This window comes from Lygodium microphyllum, chromosome 13, assembly GCF_053477565.2.
Source record: "Lygodium microphyllum isolate KBCC chromosome 13, Lygodium_microphyllum_v1.1.10, whole genome shotgun sequence".
In the NCBI taxonomy this organism is placed as follows: Eukaryota; Viridiplantae; Streptophyta; class Polypodiopsida; order Schizaeales; family Lygodiaceae; genus Lygodium; species Lygodium microphyllum.
This window is the reverse complement of record NC_141147.1, coordinates 77,683,458-77,709,698: the sequence shown is the minus strand read 5'-3', so window position 1 is coordinate 77,709,698 and position 26,241 is coordinate 77,683,458. Positions and strand designations below refer to the sequence as shown.

Genomic DNA, 26,241 nt, shown 5'->3' with positions numbered 1-26,241 from the left:
AATAAGAGTATAGTAATGACTACTAAGGCAAAAAACAAGCTATAGAGACAACAAATAAGGGAAAGATCATGCTTGATTTCAATAAGAAGAAGAATAAATAATTTATGCCCATGTAGACCAACATAGTCTGCAAGAATGCCAATCCTCCTCCTACAAGAGGCAACACATGCAAACTAGTGAGTCTTTAAAAAAAAAAAAAAGAGGAAAATTGTAGGCAAAAAGGGAAAAGAAACCTAGTAAAAGATCTCAATCAAGAGGCTGACCCACCTTTCGTTGGCTAATAAAAACTACTATGCTACAATTCAAGGGGACAAATAGCTCTTTAAAGAATGTTGCTACTAATATGAGTCATCGTTCAAGGACATTCTTTGCCATGACATAGAATGTGAGGGAGCTTTGATCTAAGAGAATATATAGAGTACATACTGTCATAAAAAGAAGGAAGCCATATATCATGGTGCTTCAGGAAATCGAGATCAGTGATTGAATATGCCAATGAATTTTCTGTGCTGCCTAGCTACCTTTCCTTTGCAAATCGGTTGCTTAAGGGGGAGGGGGCACACAATGCTCCTAATCAAATGGGAATTGCTACTTAAGTTTGAGTAGGACACAAAGGATGGCTCCATCATTGCAGTCTCCTTTCCTAGAGGAGAAGAGAGAGTACATGTAATCTTAGTTAAGTTGTATTTATACAACCTTATTATTTGAAAATATGTATTAAATGTTCAATATCCTTGTATAATACATATAATTATTATTCTAAGCATCATATGAGCCACATGCATTCAAATACATGCTATCCACAGGATATTACAGTAGGTGCATTGTGAATCAAAATCAATGGCTAAAGGTGTTCAACCTCAAACCTTGCAAATGGGGCTCGATACAGAATCAAAGAAGATGAGAAGAATCCCCAAATGCCAAGCAACAAGCAAGAGGAATGCCAGGAGCAATAGCTTGATGCTAAGAGTGCAAAGATTGCCCCTAAAATTACATCACAATTTTGTGTTTAACCCTATTGGTCACTTGGGAAGCTCAAATACCTCTAGGGAGGGGCCTGCTCAATGGTGGAAGGGTTGGAGCTAAGTAGAGAGGCAAGAGGATTGATGCATATTGTGATGTGTAGTTGCTATGAAAGCTTTAGGTTAAGCTCCTCTTCTTGAGTTGAACGTAATGCTAAAGAAGGTCCTTAAATACCTACTCTAATACCAATTGCAAGGTGGAGTAGGAGTGGAAGTAGGAGTGGAAGTAAGAGAGAAGCAAGATGTATGGAGGTTTAAGCAAGAGAGAACAAGACGGTAAGTGGGAACTCCAACAGTCATAATGTGTGACCTGCCTTCCCTTATTCTATTGTCATGTAAAGAATAAATGATAAAATGACAGTGATAAGTTGACACCACCTATGATGTATAGGTGTGCAAGTGGCAAGCATCATAAGTAAATGTAGGTGGCTAGGTACATGCATCCTTTAAACCCCAAAAACTTCCAAATATTGGAATTGAAAAAGAACCTCCCCCACTTTCTTAGAATACATGTAGTGCTCCTTTACTTGAGATAAAGGAAATGCCTCCTCTCTTATTTTTGTTGTGCTAGCATATTTTCATTGATGATAATTTTTGAGCCCATGTAATAAAGTAATATAGAGAATGAGCACCTTACTTCAGCAATTATCTATACTATTATGTGTATGATTATCTATGCTATTATCTACACATTTATTTGTTCTATTCTTTGCTATTTATAGACAAAAAAGCTGCAAAATCAACAAAATGTTAAGTGTAGTTATGTACATAGTCATGCATTACATTCTAGAACAATAGAAACTTATCTACAACATATTCCAATATAATAGAAGCTTATGTAAGAAACAAAGCAAGCTCAAGTGAGTATATCACTTTCATGTTTTAAGAAAACAAACAAAATAGAGAACTATACTGAGAAAACTATAAAAAGAAAGGGGCAAAAGAAGAGTAAACATCCAAAGAGTTCAAAGAAGTTTTGAAACAAGAAGAAGAGAAGGGAGAAACATATATATGGTTTTGGATATAAAGAAGAACCTTTTCCTCTTCCTTGTTAGTGCATGCAACCCTTCTGTACTTGGAGATGGAAGAAAATGGATCTTCTCTTGTGTTTGTGTGATTTTTAGCCTCTAGTACTCTTCCCTCTCTTTCCTCTTTCAACACAACTAATAAATGGATCCTCTCATGTTTGCATATTTTTACCCTGTAGTACTCTTCCCTCTCTTTCCTATTTCCTCGTGTGTGCATATTTTTACCCTACATTACTCTTCCCTTTCTTTTCTCTTTCGAAACAACTAAAAAAGAATTCAAAGTGTCTAGTTTGTGCTTTTGAATATATTATTGCCAAATGCGCATTTAATTTTGGTTTGCAATTACTGCTAAACATGAATATAAATGCACCCATAAAGGCCCTTTTAATTTATGAATATTTATAAACATATTTATAAATGCTCAAAAATGCACTCATAAACTTGCTTGTAAGCATGCTCTTTAATTTGCTCATAAATATAGTTATAAAATTGCTTATAAATATGCTCATAAACTTGCCTATAAATGCACTAATTAACATTCTTAATGATCAAATTGTAGGCATCCATAGTTGTACTTAAATAGGTGTTCATAGTGAAACTTTTAGTGTGTTTAGGAGCGCATTTAAATGTGTCTGTGATACTTTTAGTGGCCACAAGTGTAAATGCAATTGTTATCACATAGTTGAATGCATCTGCTAGTATGCATCTATAGCATTTGCATCTCTAGTTCTATGTTGTTACATTGCTAAGGAAACAACACATCTTTATAGTCATCTATAATAAGAAGGTTATCTGAATATAAGACAATCACTTTATACTTTTCAATATCCCTATAACATACAAGTTAGTATTTGAGACACATTTTTTGAAATTTAAACTTAAAAAAAAAAACTTATCTATCCAGTATTTGTTGGATATCAATGCTCCATCCTTATGTAAATATGAAGGTTGTTGCTAATTCTATGAGGAGCATTTATGAGCATTACATTTAGCTGGTAGGTCTTGGTTTCAATGTCAGATGGTGGTTGAGTATGTTTAGATAGCTAAACACAAACCCTAGAGGGGGTTGGCAAAGGTGGGCAGAGTAGAGCCACCCCTTGGCTTGAAGGACCATTATGCTAAAGATCATATAGATTTATGGATGCACTGAATATATGTATGGTTTTGTAGGTTGATGAGACAAACATTTTTTTAATCCATAATAGTGCAAGTAATTTTGTGAAGTATACTAAATGAGAACATTCACTTGCTTGTGAAAAGTATATTAATTGAAGACATGCAAAATGTATTTCAATAGAAAAAAGTTTATAAATTATCTTTAGCTATTCATTAAATATTTTGTGGTCTTTTTGAGTTGTATAATATTTTGTTCAAGTGAAGCTCCATCAAGTAGAACTTGCAAAAATATGAACCCCCAGCTATACAATTGGTTGAGCATAGTTCTAGCATATATATCACATTTGTGTGAAATTCAGATCTACTAACAACAATTTTCAGTTCAACAAATAGGTGCCATTTCTTTTTGTAGAATAGTTAAGTGCTTTAGCACTATCCAAACTTACAAACAACTAATGTCAATATTTAAATTCACAAATAGGTAATGTTTTGCATAAATATGCCATTTCAATTTGGTTATTTGTGTACTTGATTGATAATGACAACAAAGAAGGCTTTAAATAACATTATGAGCTCCTAAATGTCATGGAATAGAGGCATCCAAGGTTACTCACAATTGAAATGCTTCATCGAGTAAGCATGGAGCAAACATCATGTTATATCACATTTTATATTATGAGTGAAAGTGTGTATTTGAATCTTATAGACCTTAGCGAAGCATGACTAATCATTAAATGTTCTCATTTTTAGTTATTGCCTTCTTTAAGCTTATCTATTGTAACTGATGGGAAAATAAATCTTACAACACATAAGTTGATTTATACTTGTTTTAAATAGAAAAAAAGATAAAATATGGGCTAAAAGTTAAATGTAAGCTCATATATTCTTCTTTTTGATTAAGCAAAGTGTTTTACTTATGTACTATATACCTTACTATATAATGCTGAAAATTCACTTGTATATTTGTCGAAAGTCATACAAGTTAAAAACTATGTTTATTCTATGGTCCTTTAGTGAGCGTTACTTTTTTGAAGAAGTTTGGCTACTAGTTTTTCTAAGGGTATTGCTTATGCCAAAGTGGCACAAACAACACGAGATGTGCCCGTGCAATAAGTATAAGCAACACAAGAGGTGGCCATACAAGAAGTCTCGTTCCTTTGATTGACATCGAGGTTTCACCAATTTTTATCTAATGCCACCTCATGTAGTTATTTGACCATGGGTTATTGCCTATGCCAAATTCGGACAAACAACATGAGATGTGCCCATGCAAGAAGTGCAAACAACACAAGCTGTGGCCATACTAGAAGTCTTGTTTGTTTATTAACATCAAGAATTCACCACTTTGCATCTAATGTCACCTCACATGGTTATTTGATAAATGCAATTTTCTATTATTGGATAATGTGCACCAAAAAGGAGTGATAACCTTTGTGTCAGTTGTAGCACTCATGGAGATTGCTCGACTTTGCGCAAGGGGTTACATATGCTAATACATCTTACTTCAACCTTCTTATGTGATCATTAGATCTCCCCATTATTATCCATGGCCCTTGATGTACCTCCATCCTTCCATTCTCTATTCGCCCATTATCATAGCATGAAGCTTTTAAACAAATTTGTGGTTAAGACCTCTCTTTCTCTTTAAACACATAATTTTGCCCATTTTTTGTATTGTGTTGTAAGACCAAATGAGGTTGTTTGTAGCCATATTTTGTAGCATTATACCACTATATGCAATTGGTTTGTGTATGCACTATTGAGAAATACAATAGTTATGGAATAAAAAGATGCACCAATAAATGAATGAAACCGTACTTTGGAAAGGATACAAAAGTGTACAATCATTTCTCTATTGAATGGAAGCTTGTATCGCTTGATAGTTGATACCATAGTAGATTGGGAAGGTAAATAGTCTAGACTCTACACACATGTATGTACATACACAATGGCAGTTGAAAAGGTCATAACTTGCTGGGAAGGGGAGCGGGGGTGAGAGAGAGAGAGAGAGAGAGAGAGAGAGAGAGAGAGAGAGGGAGGTTGGGGGTGTGTTGAAGTCTAAAGGATGTCCGACCCCAAGAAGCTCTGTGGGCAGGCCCCCTAAAAACAGAGGTCTTTATGGGTCGGTAAAATGAACGATAAAGGGTCGGTAAAATGAACGCAGAATTGAAAACTACTGTAGCAAGTCTGATTCGATCAGGTCTTTACTTCCTGGGCCACTGCGTCGACATTGGATTGGATTCCGCACACAACCATCTCAACGACAGCAGGCACTCACATCAGAAGGCAGAAGGGCAAAGGAAGATCAGGCGAGAAAGCGGAAGACACGAAAGAGAAAGGGGCATCTGAGAGAGAGAGAGAGAGAGAGAGAGAGAGAGAGAGAGAGGAAGGAATGGGAGCCTTGATATCCCGGTTGTGGTTCACCCTGTTTCCTGCCAAGGAGTACAAGATCGTGGTCGTGGGGCTAGACAACGCAGGAAAGACCACCACCCTCTATAAGCTCCATCTCGGTGAAGTGGTTGTCACACAACCCACCATCGGCAGCAATGTTGAAGAGGTGGTCTACAAAAACATCAGATTCGAGGTAATTCTTCCTTAATGTCTGTGCGTACGTGCTCTCTCCTACACGAGAGAGAGAGAGAGAGAGAGAGAGAGAGAGAGAGAGTGTGTGTGTGTGTGTGTGTGTGAGTGAGTGAGTGAGTGAGTGTGTGTGTGTGTGTGTGTTTGTGTTCAAAGTCCCTCGGTCTTCAAGACAGAGAGTTCAAGACAGGGAGGCAGGGAGGGAAGAACGGAGATCAGATAGCTCTAAGTCCTTCAGGCTCTAAGACAGAGAGGTTGTTGATGTTCAATGCCATTTGGCTTCAATGTATAGTTTCACTGGTCTGGATATACAGACCAGAGTGCAGAGCAGAGAAGTTGTACATGCCGACCAGCTTTTGGGCATTGCTGCCTTTACTTAGGAAGGCTAGACATGTCAGGACCGCTGGTTTAGTAGAGCTGGAGTACTTATCTTGGAATGTTTATTGGCATTCTTGGGACTAAGAAATTGTCCTTTCCAAGAGAAAAGGGGCTATAATGAATATAAGGAATACAGTAGTATTGTATCTGCTTCCATATTGTGGTTTTATGCTAAGATGGCAATTTCACAAAGGCATGACAAATCTGGTCGAATCAGTTTCTAGATTGAGTCAAAGTGGACTGTCATACTTTTCTTTAAAGGATTGACCTGGTCAAATCCCCTATAATACCACTAATTTGCGATTGAAGGATGCCTTGCAAACAAAAGATAAGCGCAAGGTTGCTGTAAACCTCTTACAAAACAGAGAGATTGATTGCTATAACTGAAATGTTTTTGGAGATGTTTCGAACTGATTCAAGCAAATCGAGATCTTCTTGAGGACTGAGAGCCAAGGGAGGAACAGACATCTTGATTTTAGCGGCCAAACAGCAGTTTGCCTGCTGCTGCCATGTAGCATCTTGTGCAATTTGAGGCTCTTATTGAGTGCCTCACTCGACAACATGCAAATTGTGCAGTGGTTAAGGACAAGCAAGTGACACAAATGTTTCTAGGACATGAGGTTGCATGTGAAGTGATGCTAGGGTTTGACTTAGAAAACACACGATGTACAAACATGCTTGAAACACAAGAACTCAGACAACAATGCAATAAATGCAAAAACACAAAACACAAGTAGAGAAGAAAGAGAACTCTGAAGTGAATGTTGTAAATGAATGTAACAGTGTATAGATGCTCAAAGTTAGAGCAATGGGAATAGTCGAGTGTGACGTCCGCCAAGACATGTCTTGATGTTTGTAACCATCACTTGGATCTGAGATGATACTGAATGTGGAAGGGCACCAGGCTGGTAACCAAAATGCAGCGGTCTTGAGGTTGAATTTGATAAATGTAGCAGTGTATCATCGACTGGAGACTAAGAAAAACTGTCTACTGAAGAGGAAGATAGTGCTGAGGTAAGGCAGCCTGAATAGCCTGAAAATGTAGGCAGCAAGGGTGTGATGATGATGCCAGTAGCTGGTGATGGCCTACAGGCTGAAAACACAGCTTTTTGACACCTCATGGCAGCAAGACATTGGCTAGAAATTGGATACTAGGGGCTGGAGTGAATGTGGCTGCAATCGGCAAGGGTTGGAAAACTAATGGAGATGTGGCAGCAGTTGCAAGGATAGGATACCCATTGGAGAGGGGAGGTTGGAGTTGATAGCCAAAATCTGCAAGAAGTGTGACGACCTACAAGACAAGGGATGGGCTGAATGGTGGACAGCTTGTCTATTTATGGATGGGTGAATCCGCCCAAATTAGGGCTGGCTTATGGGATACAGACACTCTCTAGGACCACACACCATTTAATGAAACCTTAGGTAATTTACATGCTTTGGGGTCATTTTAAAGAGCCAATTAGTCTATACTACATTTTTAAGCTCAACACTCTCTCTCAGGCCCAAAACTGGAACCAAAAAGGAATTGCAAGTGTAGCTTTAGCCCATAATCACCCTAATGCATCCCACCCCATAGCAACTAGGGCATTGGACAAAGGGTGCACATTGGTTGCTTGGTAACCTATCAAGATCAAAGAGGCATGGTTATCTTATATTGAAAGCCCAAAGGGTCGCCCCAAAGAGGCTAAGGTATTAGACAAAGGATGTGTGTTGGTTGTCTAGTGGCATACCATGATCTGCAAAGGCGGATGGAACTATTTTGAATCTTTTTTTTTTTTTTTTTGAGTTGAGATGTGTCAAAAGAGCGTGACAGAATAGTACACACTTAATCCATATTAGAGAGAGAGTAGGGTTTGCTGGGAGAAACATGGTGTGTATATGTCAACACTAAGAGAAGAAGAAACTCAGAGAAAACATAGAAGAGGGAAAAGATGAATGATGAATCACTGAATCATGCGAATGAATTAAGTTGATACAGTGGAGTCGACACTCGAAGATAACTACATTATCCTAGCTGATTAGGTGGCAGTACCTATAGGAATTTGCATAATGAAGGGAGCGAAACACAGTCCTTTGGGTAGTAGAATATCAAAGTAGATGTTGAAAGATGAAGGACAATAGTGTAGGGAGTGAAACAGAGTCCTCAAGAGTGAAGAAAACACAAAAACACAGGTACCTAATGTAGGGTTGACAAAGGGAGGTAACCTACAAAAAACGGCTTGAATCTATTGCAAATGAAGCTTGATGATGATGCTAGGTAAGGAGGGCTAATGCCAGATGATGGAGGCTGCAAACGCTAGGTGGAGATGGATGCAAAATCCATGAATTGTAATGTCCTTCTTGCGGGATGTGAATAGCAGGGGAGACTCGAGAGGATGGAGTAAGGAGAAAAGAATATAGAAGAGAGTGATTGTCATGAGGACATGTATTTTTGAAACCTCATTTAACATGTCAATTAATTTTTAATCACATGATTAAGTAAATGTTGCACATGTGAGGTGCAACTGGGGTTAAGGTAAATTTACAAGCTCGAGACCCGAAGAAATCACGGGATGTCAATGGCAAAAGTTACTATAAGTTATGCCACACAGATACTTGGCGGTATCTGGTGCCAGTTGTTGGCCTAGGTCATCTGTTTGGCCATAAGTGTCAGTTGGTGACACAAGAGAAGTGGTGTTTAATAGTACATAACGCTAATCTGATGATCAAAGATGGCATAGAGATACTCGGGAATGGAAGTTGCTTAGCCAATTTAATTATTGGCTAGTCAGATTATTTTTCAAGGCATCGGAATAATTATTAGATTAATTTTTAGTATTGAAAGGCTGAAAATTAATATTTAATTATGGAAAATGTTGGAAAAACCATTTGGGAAGGTTGTCACTTGTCAAAAATGCCCATGCAAGACTAGAAAATGTCTTTAGAGGCTGGAGAGGCATTTTTATAAATTCAGCCTCTAAGAGAGAGAGAGGAGAGGTTGCTGGTTTGATTTGCAGCCATTGGAGGATCTTTTGAGGTTGCCAAGGGTAGGAGAAGACCAATCAATAGCAGAAGATAGTATCTATAGGCTGTTGAGATAGGGCTGTAGCAGTAAATGACTGATTTTCTTCAGTTCTTTGCATCTACAAGCTGTTGTGGCAAGGCAGCAGCTGCATTTGACTAATTTTCCGTCATTCTTCACGACAAAACTTTGAATTTTCTCTCTCTATAGCTTTCCCTCTCATCTCCCAGCCATTTCATGGCCTTGCTCCGAAGATCTCAGCATTTGGACCCTTGGAGATTGAGAAATTTCAGATTTCTCTGCTGTAAACCTTGATCTACAGCAGAAATTAGGGTTTAGTAGCAACCTCGGGAAGTGCGCCAGAAATTGGAAGCTCCAAGACTTGGATTCAACAGGGTTGAAGCTGTTTTTAGCCTATTCAAGTGGAAGGACTAGCAAATAATTGAATTTGGGCCATTTTCCATCTCCTTTAAAGCGGGTGAAGGCCAATTGATTGCCCGAATCAAGGGGCAAAATAGATTGAAGACGCAATGGCCACTTTGGATAGTAAGGGGAGTTTGGATTGCGAAGGGGATTGGGAGAATTCCATTGTAAATCAACTTCTTTTTCAATAAAGCTAAAGAAATACCGAAAGGGGCACCAATTTTGGGACCAATTAGGTGTGCATTGTCCAAGATCAGTAGGTAAATTTGTATTTTCAGATTTGCATTAATTGTTTGTTACTGTAATTAAGTTGTAATTAGGGATTTACCACCCATCCACGGAAGGAAGGCTGGTTACAGTGATAGAGTGTTAGAAGAAATGAATACGTGGGATGAAAAATGAGTGAAGTTACTGCCGTATTTATAGGCACAAATTGTCTGGAGTGGTACCCCAACTCTCTCGAGCGGTGCTCCATGAAGTCTCTCAAGTGGCATCCCAGCTCTCTCAGGTGGTGCCTAGACACTAACAAATGATCTAAATAAACTTAAAGCCTTTTTGGGGCTGTAAATGGAAACCAAAATAGAAATGAAGGAGAAGAAATGTATTGAATGACTTGGTTTCTTAACACCCCCTCTTAGGAATGAAGAAGAAATGTAATGAATGACTTGCTTTGTCAATACTCCCTCTTGGGCCCTAAAAGGGGAGAAAAAAATCAACCCTAAAATCCTAGTATTCCACCTATAAGGTGACTTTTGGTGAAGAACAATAGACATGATGAGTTGATAGTATCCAAAACTCAACCTTGAGAGAGAAGCCACATGCCCCGTTACTCCATGCAAGAAGGTATACGAAAGCCTAGCCTCCAAGTCATGGCTGAAACATCCAAAGGCCCGAACTAGGAAGAACCTATAGATTAGGTATCATTGGAAAGCAATGGGTGAGAATTTAGGAATCAATGGGTGAGATGGGAGGTGTTAACCGCTCCAAGAAGGTAAAGGGTGCGTGAAGAACCGCTAGATGAGTAGGGACCTTCTCTAAGCGGAAGGGATGGGATCCTCATTTGAAGTAGAAGAAAGAGTTCCCCCCTCCCCCCCCCCCCCCCTCCCCTCGAAATCCCTCTCCATGTGATAGGTAATCAAGAAACTCATGGATCATGGCTTTTGAAGAGTTGGATGATGAATGAATGTTGCTAGGGTGCCAAAGAGGGTATCTAGGACTCCAATGGAATAGAAGCTAGGTAGCTCCTAGAGGTGGCCTCTCGAATCGAAGTAGAGGAGGGAGTGGAGGGAGGTGTATCACATAGAATCTCTTTGATACTTGCATTAGAGTTGATGTTGGAGGAGCAATACAAGGGAGGAGGGGAAATAGTAGCTCTTGGGGGGCGGGGGGCAACTACTGTCTCTCAATGGAGTTTGTACGACATTGTGCCAAAGCAAAAGTATACTGCACTGGAATTTCCATAGGTATCATAGTTACAACATTGGCCATTACTGTCTAACCATGCCATATGCCCAAAACTTGCAGAAAATTTCCAAGCCAGGCATAAAACTGAAAAATAGTCTGGAAGTGTTACTAGAAACTCGTTGGATGCATCCATATCTCATGTTTCTCCACGGTTCAGACTACACAACCACAATTATTGCATATACTCAAGATAAACCATGGCTGAAACTGTCAATGGCATTCACTAATCATGCTACTGTCCATTGAAAGCTAGCACAATCTAATCATAAACTGAACGTATGTTGATTTGAAAACTAATCACAAACTGCTACAAATGTGATGCCAAATGGATCACAAATTGAATGCAACCATAAACTAATCTCTAACTAATCATGAACTGAGCTGACCTCTAACCAAACAAAAAGTGATCCCAAATTGATGTTTAAGTATAGTCTCAGATTTGTGGTACCAACCATACTCATCTGCATACATCTCACAATGACTAGTACATTGAGTGGTGACCTCATGACAGACATATTGTTAGTACATTACCTTGGATGCATGCTGAATACATCCAAGATCCACTACATACAAGAGTTGTCCATAACTGGTGGAGTGGAAGTGCTAGCTCTCCCTTCAACATGAAACATTGCTCTGGATCACTGCTTCGCTAAGCCTATCTGAGCTTGAATCAAAGTTGGCTCTAACTGAAAGGCATCTAGGTAAAGCTATAAAATTAAGGATGGTGTGCCAAATTATCCTCTTCCATCCATTTAGCATCCATTGGTGAATAGTTCTAAAACTTTACTAAATATCTTTTGGAAACTTTACTCGTGATCTTTCTTTCCTTATGTGCTAAAATCAGCTCGAGTATCAAGATTTTATCTAGCTCGTCAACCTTAGGCTGAATTTCAGCAGATACATCCTTTGGTATATCATCACAAAAAGCCCTTAATAAATTCACATGAAAGGCATTATGTATCTACCAATTTGGAGGTAATTTCAGCTGATAAGCCACATTATTGATCTTCTCCATCAGTTGAAAGGACCCATAGTATCTCATACTGAACTTCGGATACTATCTTTCTTATCTTTTCATCTTTTTCAACCTTGCCTTTTAAAAAACGTAACAATACATAATCACCCTTTGTGAAGTGCAAAGCACGTTTATGGTGATCAATTGCCTTCTTTTGCTTTTCTTGAGATCTTTGAAGTGCATATTTTATCTTTGCATATGCTACATCCAAGCTTTTCACATAGCGATCAACCTAAAAAATCTTATCCTTAGCGTGCAAGATAGGTGGTACGTTTTTGCCACCCCCAACAACCTCAAACGGTGCTTTGCTAGTGAAACTATGCACTGTGGTGTTGTATGCAAACTCGAGCAATGGCAAATATTGCTTCTAGTGTTATGGGGATGTGAAATTTTAAGATGCTTTAATCTTATTGATAACATTTGATTAAGTTATTAATCAAATGTGCAAGGTTGTTTAGCACATGTGATACACATGGTAGTTATTTCATGATAACAGGCCAAGGACCCTAAGGATGTAGTGGATGTCAAAGACAAAAGTTGTGATGAGTTATACCAGCTAGGCTTTGGGGGTCAGTTGGTGTCACTAGGGACTAACTTTAATTAATAATTAATGCCAATATAAGGGTCAACAAAGGTTGGGAACCGCTCTAGGTTGCAAATGGTGTAGCCAATTTAATTATGGATGGGCACATTTAATTTTGGGCAAGGTCAAAAGGGTTGAAATTAATTTTCAAGATTATTTAATTCTAAAAATTAATTAAATGGCTGAATAATGCTAAAAATGGATTTAGAAGATTGCCACTTGGCAAAAATGCCCATGCAAATTGAGAAGATTTTTATGGGGGTTGGATCTTAGCCATTCAGTTAGTTTATAGCTTGGAGAGAGAGAGAGGGAGCTGCTAGTCCATTTTTTGATTAAAGAATATTAATTTTCTATAGAAGACAACCATTTGGGGGCCTCAGTAGGTAGGGGATAGTAAGGAGATACCTTCCAGGGGTTGGTAACAGCATTTTGGAGGTGCCTAACAGTAAGGTGAGTGCATTAAATGCAGGCTAGAGTTGGCAGTAGGTAGAATTTAGGGTTTTCTTGCGAAGAAAATTAAATCTCTCTCTCTCTCTCTCTCACATCCTGGCTTTCTCTCACATTCTCCAGTAATTTCTCAAAAGATCCGAGGATTTCTCAGCCATTTGGAGTAGATCTCAACCATATTTGGTGGACAGTAGGAGGATTTTTGCTGTAAACACTAATTTTTTGCAAAAATTAGGATTTGACAGCAATCTCAGAACTCCTGGCAACAGGAGAAGGCATTAGCAATAGTTTTGGGCTAGTTCTCAGTATTATCTAATGCTTATTTTGGCTAGAAATTTTCAGTAAGGTTTGGGACATGTGACATGGTTGGACAACAGTAGCTAATGTTGTGATTATGATGCCTCGTGAAAATCCCAGTGCAATATGCTTTTCTTTTGGCACAATGCAATGCAATTGAGAACGATTGCAGGGATTTCAAGGGGGAGGTCTATCATGGGGACGTGAAATTTTAAGATGCTTTAATCTTGTTGATAACATTTAATTAAGTTATTAGTCAAATGTGCAAGGTTGTTTCGCACATGGAAATTATTTCATGGTAACAGGCTAAGGACCCCAAGGATGCAGTGGATGTCAAAGGCAAAAGTTGTGATAAGTTATGCCAGCTAGGCTTTGGGGGTTGGTATTAATTTTGACCCTAGCATAGTTGTTTGGCCAATAAATATCAGTGATGACACTAGTGTTTAGTATTAATTAATTAATTAATGCTAGTCTAAGGGTTAGCAGAGGTTGGGGACCACTCTAGATTACAAATGGCCTAGCCAATTTAATTATGGATAGGCACATTTAATTTTGGGTAGGATCAGAAGGGTTGAAATTAATTTTCAGGATATCTAATTTTGAAAATTAATTAAATGATTGGATAATGCTAAAAAATGGGTTCAGAAGGTTGCCACTTGGAAAAAATGACCATGCAAATTGAGCAAACGTTTTTTGGGGGTTGGGTCGCAGCCATTTAACTAGTTTACAACTTCGAAGAGAGAGAGAGGGAACAACAATTTGCTGCAGAAGATAGCCATTTGAGGGCCTCAATAGGTAGGGGACAATAGGGAGACACCTTTTAGGGGCTAGCAACCACATTGTTGATTAGGTGACAACATTTTGGAGGTGCCTGGTAGCAGGTGACTACATTAAATGCAGATTGGAGCAAGCAGTAGGCAGAATTTAGGGTTTTCTCGTGAAGAAAATCAAATCTATCTCTCATCATGGCTTTCTCTCACCTTCTCTAGTAATTTCTCAAAAAATCTCAGCATTTCTCAACCATTTGGAGTAGATCTCAGCCATATTTGGTGGACAACAGGAGGATTTTTGCTGTAAACACTAAATTTTTGTAGAAATTAGGGTTTGACAGCCATCTCGGAACCCATGCCAATAGGGAAAGGCTTTGTATACTGAATTTACCACTTGAAACTTGTGTAATTTTCAAGGAATTCAGATGCTAGCCCATTCATTGTAAATTGGGGCAGCATTTGGCGAGTTTGTGGTTTCAATTGTGCAAGTCGTGTTAGAGCTTGATATTCCCTGGATAGGCAAGTACAATAGGTGCATGCAGCAGGTACTTTAAGTAGTCTGCGTGGCAGTGCAGCAAGCAATTCACATGGCAGCTAACAATGGCAAATTGGAGACACGTGTCAGGTTGGGCGGGCAGGCTGCAGTCGAACTGTCCAATCGGTCGATCTGTATTTTCTTGTGCATTATTTGTGGCCTATTTATAGGCATTGGTCTTCACATTCTTTGTTAGTTGTGCTCTCTGTTTTCAGGCTGCAGATTGTGGAGACTACCCTCAAGGTTCTCGGAGAGTGAGATCTTCGAGATTGAGACATACGCAGACATTCTCTTTGCACCCGTGTATATATCTGCATCCTTGTATGACATTCTTTACTGCAGATGTTTTGCGTTTCACTCTCTCACACACACACACGCACTCTCTCTCTTCTTTGTTCACTCTTTGTTTTGGTCATACGCTTCCACATTGCTTCACTCTGACATGTTATTAGAGCATTGAAGGACTACCCATGTGAAGAGGAGATTTCAGTGCGACACAAGGCTGTGTTTTCAACGTTCAAGGATGAGCAAGAAAGCTGCGCATCAAAACAAGGTTGAGGCGAGTATGGGCATATGAGAAGGGAGAAGATTTGTTGAAGTTGTTGCTAGTTTTTGCTGTTAGAGAAGGAAGAAGGTTGCGTTTTGGGCCTTCAGGTGCAGATTTTACCTTTTCATTGCCTCTGGTGGGAGAAGAAGGCGTGGGATGAGTGGTCAAGAGCCCTAGTAGGTTGCATTCACACAGTCAGAGGGGGCTGTTTTTGTGTTTTGTGCAGGCATTGTAGGTAAAGATATCTTTTGAGACTGAAACAGAGTTTAAAGGGATCATGAACCAAAAGGTGTCTGTGTTATTGGCTCTTCTATGAGATCAAAAGCTCGATGGTGAGAACTACCGCATCTGGTGGGTTATGATGCTTGCCATTTTGGAGTTCTATAATCTGGTGGAGATTGCTACGTAGGCTATTCATCGTCCTTCTTTGCGAGACGAGTCCAGACTCTCTTCTAGTGATAAGGTGGAGTTGGCAAAGGCTTAGGCACATTGGGATAAACTCAATGCTCGCATCCGCTCGTTTTTATTTCTCTCATGTACTACAGTTGTTCTCTCTCATATTGAGTATTTGATGGTGGCATGGGAGATATGGCTAGAGCTTGATCAGATGTACAATTGTATGACTATCATGAAATGAGCTTCTTTGGAAGTGTAGACGAGGACTATTAGTGTCAATAAGTCATCTTCTATGCGGGAGCATATTAACAAGCTGAGACAGCTTTAGATGCAGATATAAAACGTAGGGAAGGTGATCACTTCTGAAGACATGGTGATAACTCTTCTTTCACAATTACCTCTCCGTTTCAGTAGCTTTTATTCCACTCTGATTACTTCAGGATGGACTAAGGCTCTTCGGTATGGTCTTGGAGCAAGAGGAGTAGTTGAAAGGGATCAATGCTTCTAAATTTGAGGCCTTGATTGGTTAGTCCTCTTAGAAGAAGGGGAAGGACTGAAAGGAGGGAAAATCCAAGAAGGGCAAAGCGGGATGTCTACATGAGCCGTGATGTTCGGTTCGTGGAAGTTCTAGTCTCAGAGGGGGGTGAGGAATACCCTGTTCTTGGAGATCTCGTTGATAGCTGGGCGCTAGCGATTGTTCCTTTGGAGCCTATGCCTCTTGAGGACTCTTCTTCGGATGAGAAGCACAGTTTTGAGCTACCAGACTCACTGATTGCACCCTAGCCTTTGGTGGATCTTTCAGAAACTTCAGTAGATGGAGCACGACAAGGCAAGATCTAGCCTCCTCCTCGTTGGGCTCCTAATACTCTTCGTGATGCAGAGATTGAGGGGCCCCTTGAGGAGTGGCAACCGCAGGATAACCCGTTGCATTCTCGGAGAAACCAAGCACACCACACCGAGCTTGTTTACAGTAATTACTGTTTGATGACTCGTGTAATCAAGATTAGGAGCCCACCTCTATGAAGGAGGCTTTACACATGATCATTGGTGGAAAGCGATGGAGCAGGAGCTAGAGTCAATTGAGAGGAATGGCACTTGGTACCTTGTGTCGAGGCCTCCTCATAAGAAAATCATTGGAGTCAAATGGGTCTTCAAGTCCTAGTACAGTAGTAATGTCACATTTTATAATCACAAGGTCTGCTTTGTTGCTAAAGGTTTTGCACAGTGCTCCAGCATTGACTTCCATGATACTTTTGCCCCTACAGCTCGGATAGCTACTATTGGCATAGTTCTTGCCTTGGCTATAGGAGATGGCCGGTCTATTAGTTGGATGTAAAGTCTGTCTCCTTGAATGGAGAGTTGAAGGAGGAGATTTATGTTGAGTAGCCTTTAGGCTTCGATTCTTCTAATGGTAAGGTGTATAGGTTGAGGAAGGCTCTCTATGGCCTTAAGTACGCTTGCGTGCTTGGAATGAGAAGATTGACTTATTTCTCCAGGAGAAATTGGCGTATTGGCGCTCCAAAGCCGATCTTGAGCTTTATGTTCATACTTGAGGTAGAGGTCGTGTGTTGTTTGTTCTTTATGTGGACGAGTTGATTGTGACAGGTGACTATACTCAGATGGCCGAGTAGACAAAGGCAACACTTTATGAGAAGTTTGAGATGACAGATATGGAACTTCTTTACTTCTATCTAGGTCATGAGATCTATTAGACTTCGAGGGGGATCTTTATTTCGGAGTAGTGGTATATATGGGAGCTCTTGACTACGTGTGAGATGGAGGGATGGAAGTCTCTTACGACACCTATGGACCCGAATTGGAAGGCTACAACTCATTTCGATTCTCCTTTGGCGGATGCTACATGTTATCGATAGTTGGTTGGCTCCTTGATTTGGCTTCTCAATACTCGTGTTGACTTATGTTATGTTGTCGATGTACTAGCCGGATTTATGAGTGAACCCAAGATGGTGCATTGGCAAGTTGCTTAGAGGATTTTGTGGTTCATATGGGAGATGGTTGATCGTGGGATCTATTATCCAGCAGGTACTGGTGCTACAGACTTGATCCTTATAGGATGGAGTGATTCAGATTGGGTTGGCAATGTGGATCATCAGAGGTCCACGACAGGTTATTGCTTCACCTCGGGTATTGGTGTTGTTTTATGGAGTAGCAAGAAGCAACCCACGGTCGCCCTATCTTCGACGGAGGTGAAGTATTGGGCGGCATCTTCTATTACATGTGAGATAGTGTGGCTTTGCCGGCTCTTGGAGAAGCTTGGTTGCCTACAGAGGGGTCCTACTATTCTTAAGTGCAACAATGAGAGTTGCATTGCCTTGGCTAGGAATCTTGTGTTTCATGCTCGGATGAAGCATATTGAGATCTAGTACCATTTCATTTAGTAGAAGATTTTGGATGAGACTATTTCCTTGGTCTACTGTAAGACTTGGTCTACTGTAAGACCAAGGATAATTTTGTAGACTTGTTTACAAAGGTGCTTTCTCAAGCTTTACTTTGACAGCACTCCAGATTCCTTAGCTTTCTGCCGTGTCTAGGATTTGAGAGAGGGTGTTAGAGCTTGATATTCCTTGGACAGGCAGGTGTAGTAGACAGTCTGCGTGGCAGTGCAGCAAGCAGTCCGCGTGGCTGCTGACGTTGGCAGGCTGGAGACACGTGTCAGATCGGGCGGGCAGGCTGCAGTCGATTGTCCAGTCCTACAATTTTTCTGTCCAGTCAACTGCATTTAATGCAACCGACATGTATTTTTGATGCATAATTTTTGGCTTATTTATTGGCCTTGGTTTTCACATTCTTTGTTAGTTGTGCTCTTAGTTTTCAGGTTATAGACCGTGGAGATTGCTCTCGGGGTTCTTGGAGAGTGAGATCTTCTAAGTGGAGATATATGCAGACATTCTCTCTGCACCTGTGTATATATTTGCATCCTTGTACAACATTCTTCATTGCAGATTTTCTACATCTCTCTCTCTCTCTCTCTCTCTCTCTCTCTCTCTCTCTCCTCTTTGTGTTCACTCATTCTTTTGGTCATACGCTTTTGTACTGCTTCACTTTAACAAGTCGTGGGTGAAAAGTCAAGGGGCAATAAAGGAGATTGTGGAATCTCAGCTTCTACTCATTCCATTAACAATCAAAGTTAAAGAAGTACTCAAAGTTGTACCAGGGGTCAACAGGGTGTCCAATGTCCAAGATTATTAAGGTAAATTGTACATTTCAATTTATGTTTATTCGTTGATTGCTATAATTAAGTGCTTAATCAGGGAATTACCACCTCCAAAAAAGGAAGGCTGGTTTCACCCACCATGTCTTATGGTTTGATACATAGCACGTCAAAAGATTCAACACTGTGGAATTAATCTTTGTAGAGTGATCATTTGTCTGCAGATCATGAAAATTTTAGTGTGGCACCTATGTTTTCAAATAACCCTTTTCAAAATAAATTGGTCATACGAGAATCTCAATCACTAACGATTGGCTTTGGCATACCATGATACTTAAAGATATGCTGCAAGAATAAATGTGCCATATGATAAACTTTTATCTTCTTTCTCAACGGAATGAAATGGACGTGTTTGTTAAACCAAATGATAGTCCATATCCCATCAATCCTTGTAGGTGTCCTAGGAAGCTCAAAGATAAAATCCATAGCAATGCTCTGCCAAGGCCTAAATAAAATAGGTAAGGGCTGCAACAAACCCGGTATCTTTGGCCTATTATGCTTTACCTTCTGACATATGATGCATTCCTTGACAAATTGCTCTATATCATGCCTGAAAGCTAGCCAATAAAAGAAATGCTTCATAGCTTTGATCGTGGTATCAATCTTTGTATAAAGTGGTTATGCCTTTGGCCATTGCAAAGCTGATCATAAATATTAACAAAGTTCGAATTAGCAGCATACTGTTTCTGTCAGAGTGCAGCGGTGCGGAAGCGTAGGACTGAGAGAGAGAGAACGCAGAGAGAAAAGGGAGAGAAAGAGACAGTGTACAATGAAGATCTGCTGTATAAAGAATGCTGAATACAAAGATATACACAGGCGCAGTGCGCTGGACTGCGTGTCTCCACCTCGACGATGCAACCTGCTGTCCACCTCGAAGTCTGCTGCAGTCTGCACTGTCTGCTGTCTGAAATCTGTGAACAGAGACAGAAATCTGCACGGCACCGGTCTGTAATCTGCGACAGAGAAGAGTGTCCAGACTGCTGAAAACGTCGGCAATATATAGCTGAAAAACTGCCTGGAATGGGGCGCCAAAAATAGCCAGTCGGCTGCAGACTGCCTGCTGCAGGGTCGGACTGCCACGTGGCAGTCCGACTGTGCAGTCCGATTGCATGCAGTCCGACTGGACTGCACCAGGCTGAAACCTGCCTGGCTGTGATCTCTCTAACACCCCCTCTCAGAGCCTGGGCAAGGCAGAAGCCTGAGGGATCTGGAATGTTGCCGAAGTAGAGCCTGAGGAAGCGCCTTCGTAAACAAATCCGCAAGATTGTCCTCCGTCTTGCAATACTCCACAGTGATGGTCTCATCCAGAAGCTTTTCTCGGATGAAGTGGTACTGGATCTCAATGTGCTTCGTCCGGGCATGAAAAACAGGATTTCTTGCCAAGGCAATGCAACTCTCATTGTCACATCGCAGCAATGTAGGACGAGTCTGGGGGCACCCAAGCTCCTCCAACAATCTCCGAAGCCACACAACCTCGCATGTGGTGGAAGATGCGGCCCGATACTCCGCCTCAGTGGACGAAAGGGCTACCGTGAGCTGCTTCTTGCTACTCCATGAAATAACACCTGCACCCAAAGTAAAGCAGTAACCTGTTGTAGACCGCCTGTGGTCCACGTCACCGGCCCAATCCGAGTCGCTCCAACCTGCAAGTACAAGATCTGACCCATCTGTCCTTGCGGGGTAATGAATCCCCAAATCAGACGTCCCCCTCAGATACCGAAGTATCCTCTGAGCAGCCTGCCAATGCACCGTCTTAGGTTCACTCATGAACCCTGCCAAGAGCCCAACAACAAAACATAGATCAACCCTCGTGTTGAGAAGCCAAATCAAGGACCCTATCAACTGTCGATAGCGGGAAGCATCCGCCAAAGGAGAAGCTGAGTGGGAAGTGGCCTTCCAGTTCGGATCCATAGGAGTAGAGAGGGTCCGACAATCTTCCATCTCAAAAGTCACCAAGAGCTCCTGTACATATCTCTGTTGGGAGAGAAAGATCCCCCTCTGAGACTGATAAATCTCATGGACTAAAAAGAAATGAAGTAGCCCCAAATCCGTCATCTCGAACGTCCGATGTAAAGCTGACTTTGTCTCCTGGACCTGCTGTGCATCATCACCTGTGACAATCAAATCATCAACATATAATACAAACAGCACACAACCATCCTCGGAAGTGTGAACATACAGCTGCGGATCGGCCTTGGACCGCCGATATCCCAATTGAGTCTGGAGGAACGAATCAATCTTCTCGTTCCAAGCTCGCGGGGCCTGCTTGAGACCATACAGGGCCTTCTTCAACTTGTAGACTTTCCCATCTGAAGAACCAAAGCCAGGAGGCTGCTCAACGTAGATCTCCTCCTTCAAATCACCATTCAGGAAGGCCGACTTCACATCCAGCTGATAAACAGGCCATCTCCTATGGCCAGCCAAAGCAAGAACAGCTCTAATGGTTGCCATACGAGCTGTAGGGGCAAAGGTGTCATGACAGTCAATCCCTGGGCGCTGGGCAAAACCCTTAGCAACAAGGCGAGCCTTGTGCTTATCCAAAGTACCATCACTGAGATATTTGGTCTTGAAGACCCACTTGACTCCAATCACCTTCTTCTTCGGGGGGCGTGGCACAAGTGACCAAGTGCCATTCCTCTCAATAGCCTCCAACTCAGCTTCCATAGCTTTCTTCCATGGGGCGGACTGTAAAGCCTCCTTCACGGAGGTGGGCTCTCGATCCTGCATAACTCGGGACATCAAACAATAATTGGAGCAAACAAGCTCCGAAGAATGCGCCTGGTGCCTCCGTGACCTCCGCGGACCATCCTGCAGTCCCCACTCCTCAGGAACCCCCTCGATCCCTGAATCACGGAGTGTGTCACGGGCCCAGCAAGGAGGAGGCCGAACCTCCCCTCGTCGTTCTCCATCAGTAGAAGACTCTGGAATGTCCACCGGTGGTAACTCTGCAGAAGGATCCGGTGGAACAGTAGACTCTGTGTCAGAAACAGAATCATAATCAAACAGCACAGGCTCCAGTGGAACTGTAGAAGGAGCCAAACTCTCCCCTGGATCTCCAAGAACGGGATGCTCCTCACCCGTTGAAGAAGCCGGAACCTCCACAAACCGCACATCACGGCTAGTATATACATCCCGCTTGACGGGATCATACAGTCGGTAGCCTTGGGACTGGGAGCTGTAGCCAACAAATACCTGTTTTCGGGAAGCCGCTTCAAATTTGTCACGGTGAGCCTTGGGAATGTGAACATAGGCATCACACTCAAAGACCCGAAAGTAAGAAACATCTGGCTTCGTTCCAAAATAAGCCTCAAATGGAGTCATCCCTTCCACGGCCGAAGTAGGGGATCGATTAAGGATGTGGACTGCAGTAGCCACAGCCTCGGCCCACAGAACCTGAGGGGTCTGTCGGTGCTCCATCATGGTGCGCGCCATCTCGATCACACTGCGGTTCTTCCGTTCTAGAATACCATTTTCTTGAGGAGTATTGGTATTGGCAAACTCCTGGTGAATTCCTCTATCTGCACAAAATCGAGTAAATTCATTAGACACAAATTCACCTCCCTTGTCGGATCGCAAGGTCTTCAACTTCCGGCCTGATCGGTTCTCCTAAAAGAGAAGCCAATCCTTGAAGTGCGAGAAAGCTTCTGATTTTAGTGCCAAAAAGTAGGCCCATGTCATCCTGCTGTAGTCATCCACGATCAGCATGAAGTACGAGCTCCCACGCAGGGACTCATTCCTCATAGGACCACATAGATCCGTAGATACTAGCTCCATCGGTGAAGTAGACCGCCGCGAAGCTGTGTGGAGAATGGCATCCCTATGTTGCTTCCCCCGTATGCAGGAGACACATGGCTGCCGGCTCACCACTATATCCGGCAACCCTCGAACAAGCTGTCCACGTGACGCCTTCCGAAGATAGTCATAGTTCAGGTGACCAAACCGAGCATGCCATAATTCAGACTGTGACTGTGAGGTAAGAAGAAGAGAAGAGAGGGCAGTGGAAGACTTCAGTTTGTAAATGCCGTTCTCCTCATATCCAGATGATAGAACCTTCCTCGATTCACGATCAAGGACTCGCACAGTAGAACTGTCAAATTCCACCAAAAGACCAAGGGAGCAAATCTTATGAACTGAAAGGAGATGGTACCCTAATCCTGGTACATGCAAGACCTCTGAAGTATGGGTGCCACCTCGACCATCCGGAATAAGCTGCTTCTTACCCCGACCTGCAATAGAAACTGAAGAGCTGTCTCCAATGAGAACCTGCCCACGTGAAGGGCGCAGCTGGGCAACACCATCTGATGAAGGAGTCATGTGCCGTGAGGCACCACTATCAATAATCCACTCTCGAGATTGGGGAGCCGCCATCGCAGCATCAGAAGCATTCGGTGAAGCGTCCTCAATGACAACTAAATGTAGAAATGCAGTTGATGAGGGTGCAGCCACCACTCCAGAATCCTTGGTTTCCTTCTTCTTGGTGTCCTTCGAGTCTTTGTCAGGGCAATCCTTCTTCCAATGGCCAGTCTTTCCACAAATATGGCATGTGGAGTCTTTGTCCTTGTCCTTCTCCTTGTCCTTCTTGGACTTGTTATCCCCCTTCTTCTTCTTTTGGTCCTTCCCCTTCTTCTGAGAGACTTGACCTGTCAACGCCTCCGTCTTGGAAGCATTCTGTCCCTTTAACTGTTCCTCTTGGTCCAGGACCATAGGAACCAACTCTTCCCACCGAAGAGTAGACTCTCGCCCCGAAGCAATAAGGGCAGAGTAAAATGTACCGAATCGTGGCGGCAACTGGGACAAGAGTGTAATCGCCATGTCTTCGGAGGAAATTGGCTTCCCCGCATTCTGAACCTGCATCTGTAGCTGCCTTAGCTTGTTAATGTGTTCCCTTAGCGAAGAAGACTTATTGACGGACAAGGTCCACATCTGTACCTCCAAAGAAACCCTCTTTATTAGGGTCATCCGATTGTACATTTGATCAAGCTCCAGCCATATCTCACGAGCCACCGTCAAGTGCTCGATGTGAGCGATCACGGCTGTTGTGCATGATAGAAAGAGAAAGGATCGAATCCTGGCATTCAGTTTGTCCCAATGAGACTGGGCCCTGGCCAACTCCGCACGAGCATCGGAAGAGAGTTTGGACTCATCTCTTACCGAAGGCCGGTCAATATCTTCCTGTACCTACTCCGCCAAATCATAGGACTCAAGAATGGTCAACATCATAACGCGCCAAATGCGGTAGTTGTCGCCGTCGAGCTTCTGATCTGTAGGAAGAGCCGGTAAGACAGGCACCTTCCGGTCCATAATCGCCTGGAACTCCAAGTCCATCTCTGTAGACATCTTCACCTGCAATGCCTTCTCAAACGCAAAAGCAGCCCCCTCTGACTGAGTAAACTCAGCCTGCTAAGGCTCTTCCGCCTCCCGAAGCTTCTTCACCCGCCGGAGGCGATGAAAAAGCAAAACCTGCACTTTTAGGTTGAAAACTCAAACTTCCTCCGCGTCAAACAGCAGTAAACAGCAGCAAATCCACCACCTGTACTCCTTTCCTGTGCGCCCACACTCGTTTCAGCAGTAGACAGGAGGGCGGAGCCCTCCTGTCTGCCCTTAAACGCAAAAAACGCAAATTTGTGTCGCGATGGAAACTCCTTTTCAGGTTGACTCTGCGCTCAGTCAGCCCTCAAACACTGCTCTGATACCATGTCAGAGTGCAGCGGTGCGGAAGCGTAGGACTGAGAGAGAGAGAACGCAGAGAGAAAAGGGAGAGAAAGAGACAGTGTACAATGAAGATCTGCTGTATAAAGAATGCTGAATACAAAGATATACACGGGCGCAGTGCGCTGGACTGCGTGTCTCCACCTCGACGATGCGACCTGCTGTCCACCTCGAAGTCTGCTGCAGTCTGCACTGTCTGCTGTCTGAAATCTGTGAACAGAGACAGAAATCTGCACGGCACCGGTCTGTAATCTGCGACAGAGAAGAGTGTCCAGACTGCTGAAAACGTCGGCAATATATAGCCGAAAAACTGCCTGGAATGGGGCGCCAAAAATAGCCAGTCGCAGCCGATTGCCTGCTGCAGGGTCGGACTGCCACGTGGCAGTCCGACTGTGCAGTCCGACTGGACTGCACCAGGCTGAAACCTGCCTGGCTGTGATCTCTCTAACAGTTTCTTCATCGCATCCAAGTCAGTGTGATAAACTACGGTGACGGTTGAAATTTGTGGCTTACATCATAGTGCATCGGCCATAACATTCTTTTTACTATCGATGTGTATAATCTAAAAATGAAACATAGAGAGAAAGTTTGCTCATCTTATATGCTTCTCTGACAATTTTGTTTGGGTTAGAAAGTACCTTAAGGTTTGATGATTTGTTTGCATTGTATAATCAACCCTTAACGAATAATGTTTCCATGCAGATAATGCATGAATTACAGCCAAGAGCTCTTTCTCATAGACGTACAAATTCCTCTCTGCATGGTGGAAAAGAGGGCTTCATTAGCCACAACTTAGCCATCTTGCATTAAAACAACCCCAATGCTATCTCCACATGCACATCACACTGAACCACAAATAACTTCCTTAGATCAAGCAACACAAGCATAGGATCTAAAGTTATCTTTTGCTTTAACTTTTTAGATGTTGAAATTTCCATTGTTGTCCATCTAAACAACACATTTTTCTTTTTCAAAGTATGCAATGGAGTTGCAAGTTCAGCAAAATCGCGTATATACTTATTATGATAGGAACATAGACCCAAGAAACTGCAGATCTTATGTACATTCTTCAATGGTGGCCATTAACATATTACTTCAACCTTTGTAGAGTCCATATGAATACCGTTAGTTGATACAATGTGTCCCAAAAAGTGGATTTCATGCAAAAAGAATCTACTTATCCTGTTGTTAATGACCAACCTGTTCTTACGCAGCTCATTGAACATAATGTCCAAACAGTGTTCACAAATGCCTTATGTGGCTTCAAGTTGTGATCTATGATCTGATAAAAAGTGGCAAGAGCATTCATAAGTCCAAAAGGCATGACAAGAAACTCATACAACCCAAAAGATGTCCTTAAAGTTGTCTTAGTACTCTTCCGGTCTAATTTGTATTTGATGATGCCCACTTTTTAAATCTATATGGCTCAACCTTGCAATCTATCCATAACATCATCGATATAAGAGATTGAAAATTGATTCTTTATGGGGATTTTATTTAAAGCACAATAATCAATGCATATATGCCATGAACCGTCCTTTTTTTGTACCAAAAGCATTGGATAACAAAACGGTGAAGAGTTGGGTTTAATTAGTTAATAGCTCATTTACTTGGCTCATAATCTCCTCCTCCTTGGTTGCATTGACCTTGTAGGGTGACTTATTAGGTGGGCTACTCCCAGAGCTTATTAGATGGGTG

The 26,241-nt window shown here is 42.0% G+C and overlaps 1 protein-coding gene across 1 annotated transcript in view; it reads left to right on the top strand.

Moving 5' to 3' along the window:
* Positions 1-5,244: 5,244 nt before the first annotated feature.
* The window catches only part of ARFC1 (ADP-ribosylation factor C1), a 34,038-nt gene continuing 13,041 nt past the window's right edge, over positions 5,245-26,241 (top strand). The window contains exon 1 of the mRNA XM_087691342.1: positions 5,245-5,750. Within this exon, the coding sequence (XP_087547468.1) occupies positions 5,559-5,750 (192 nt within the window). The 5' untranslated portion in view covers positions 5,245-5,558. The remainder of the gene's footprint in view (positions 5,751-26,241) is intronic.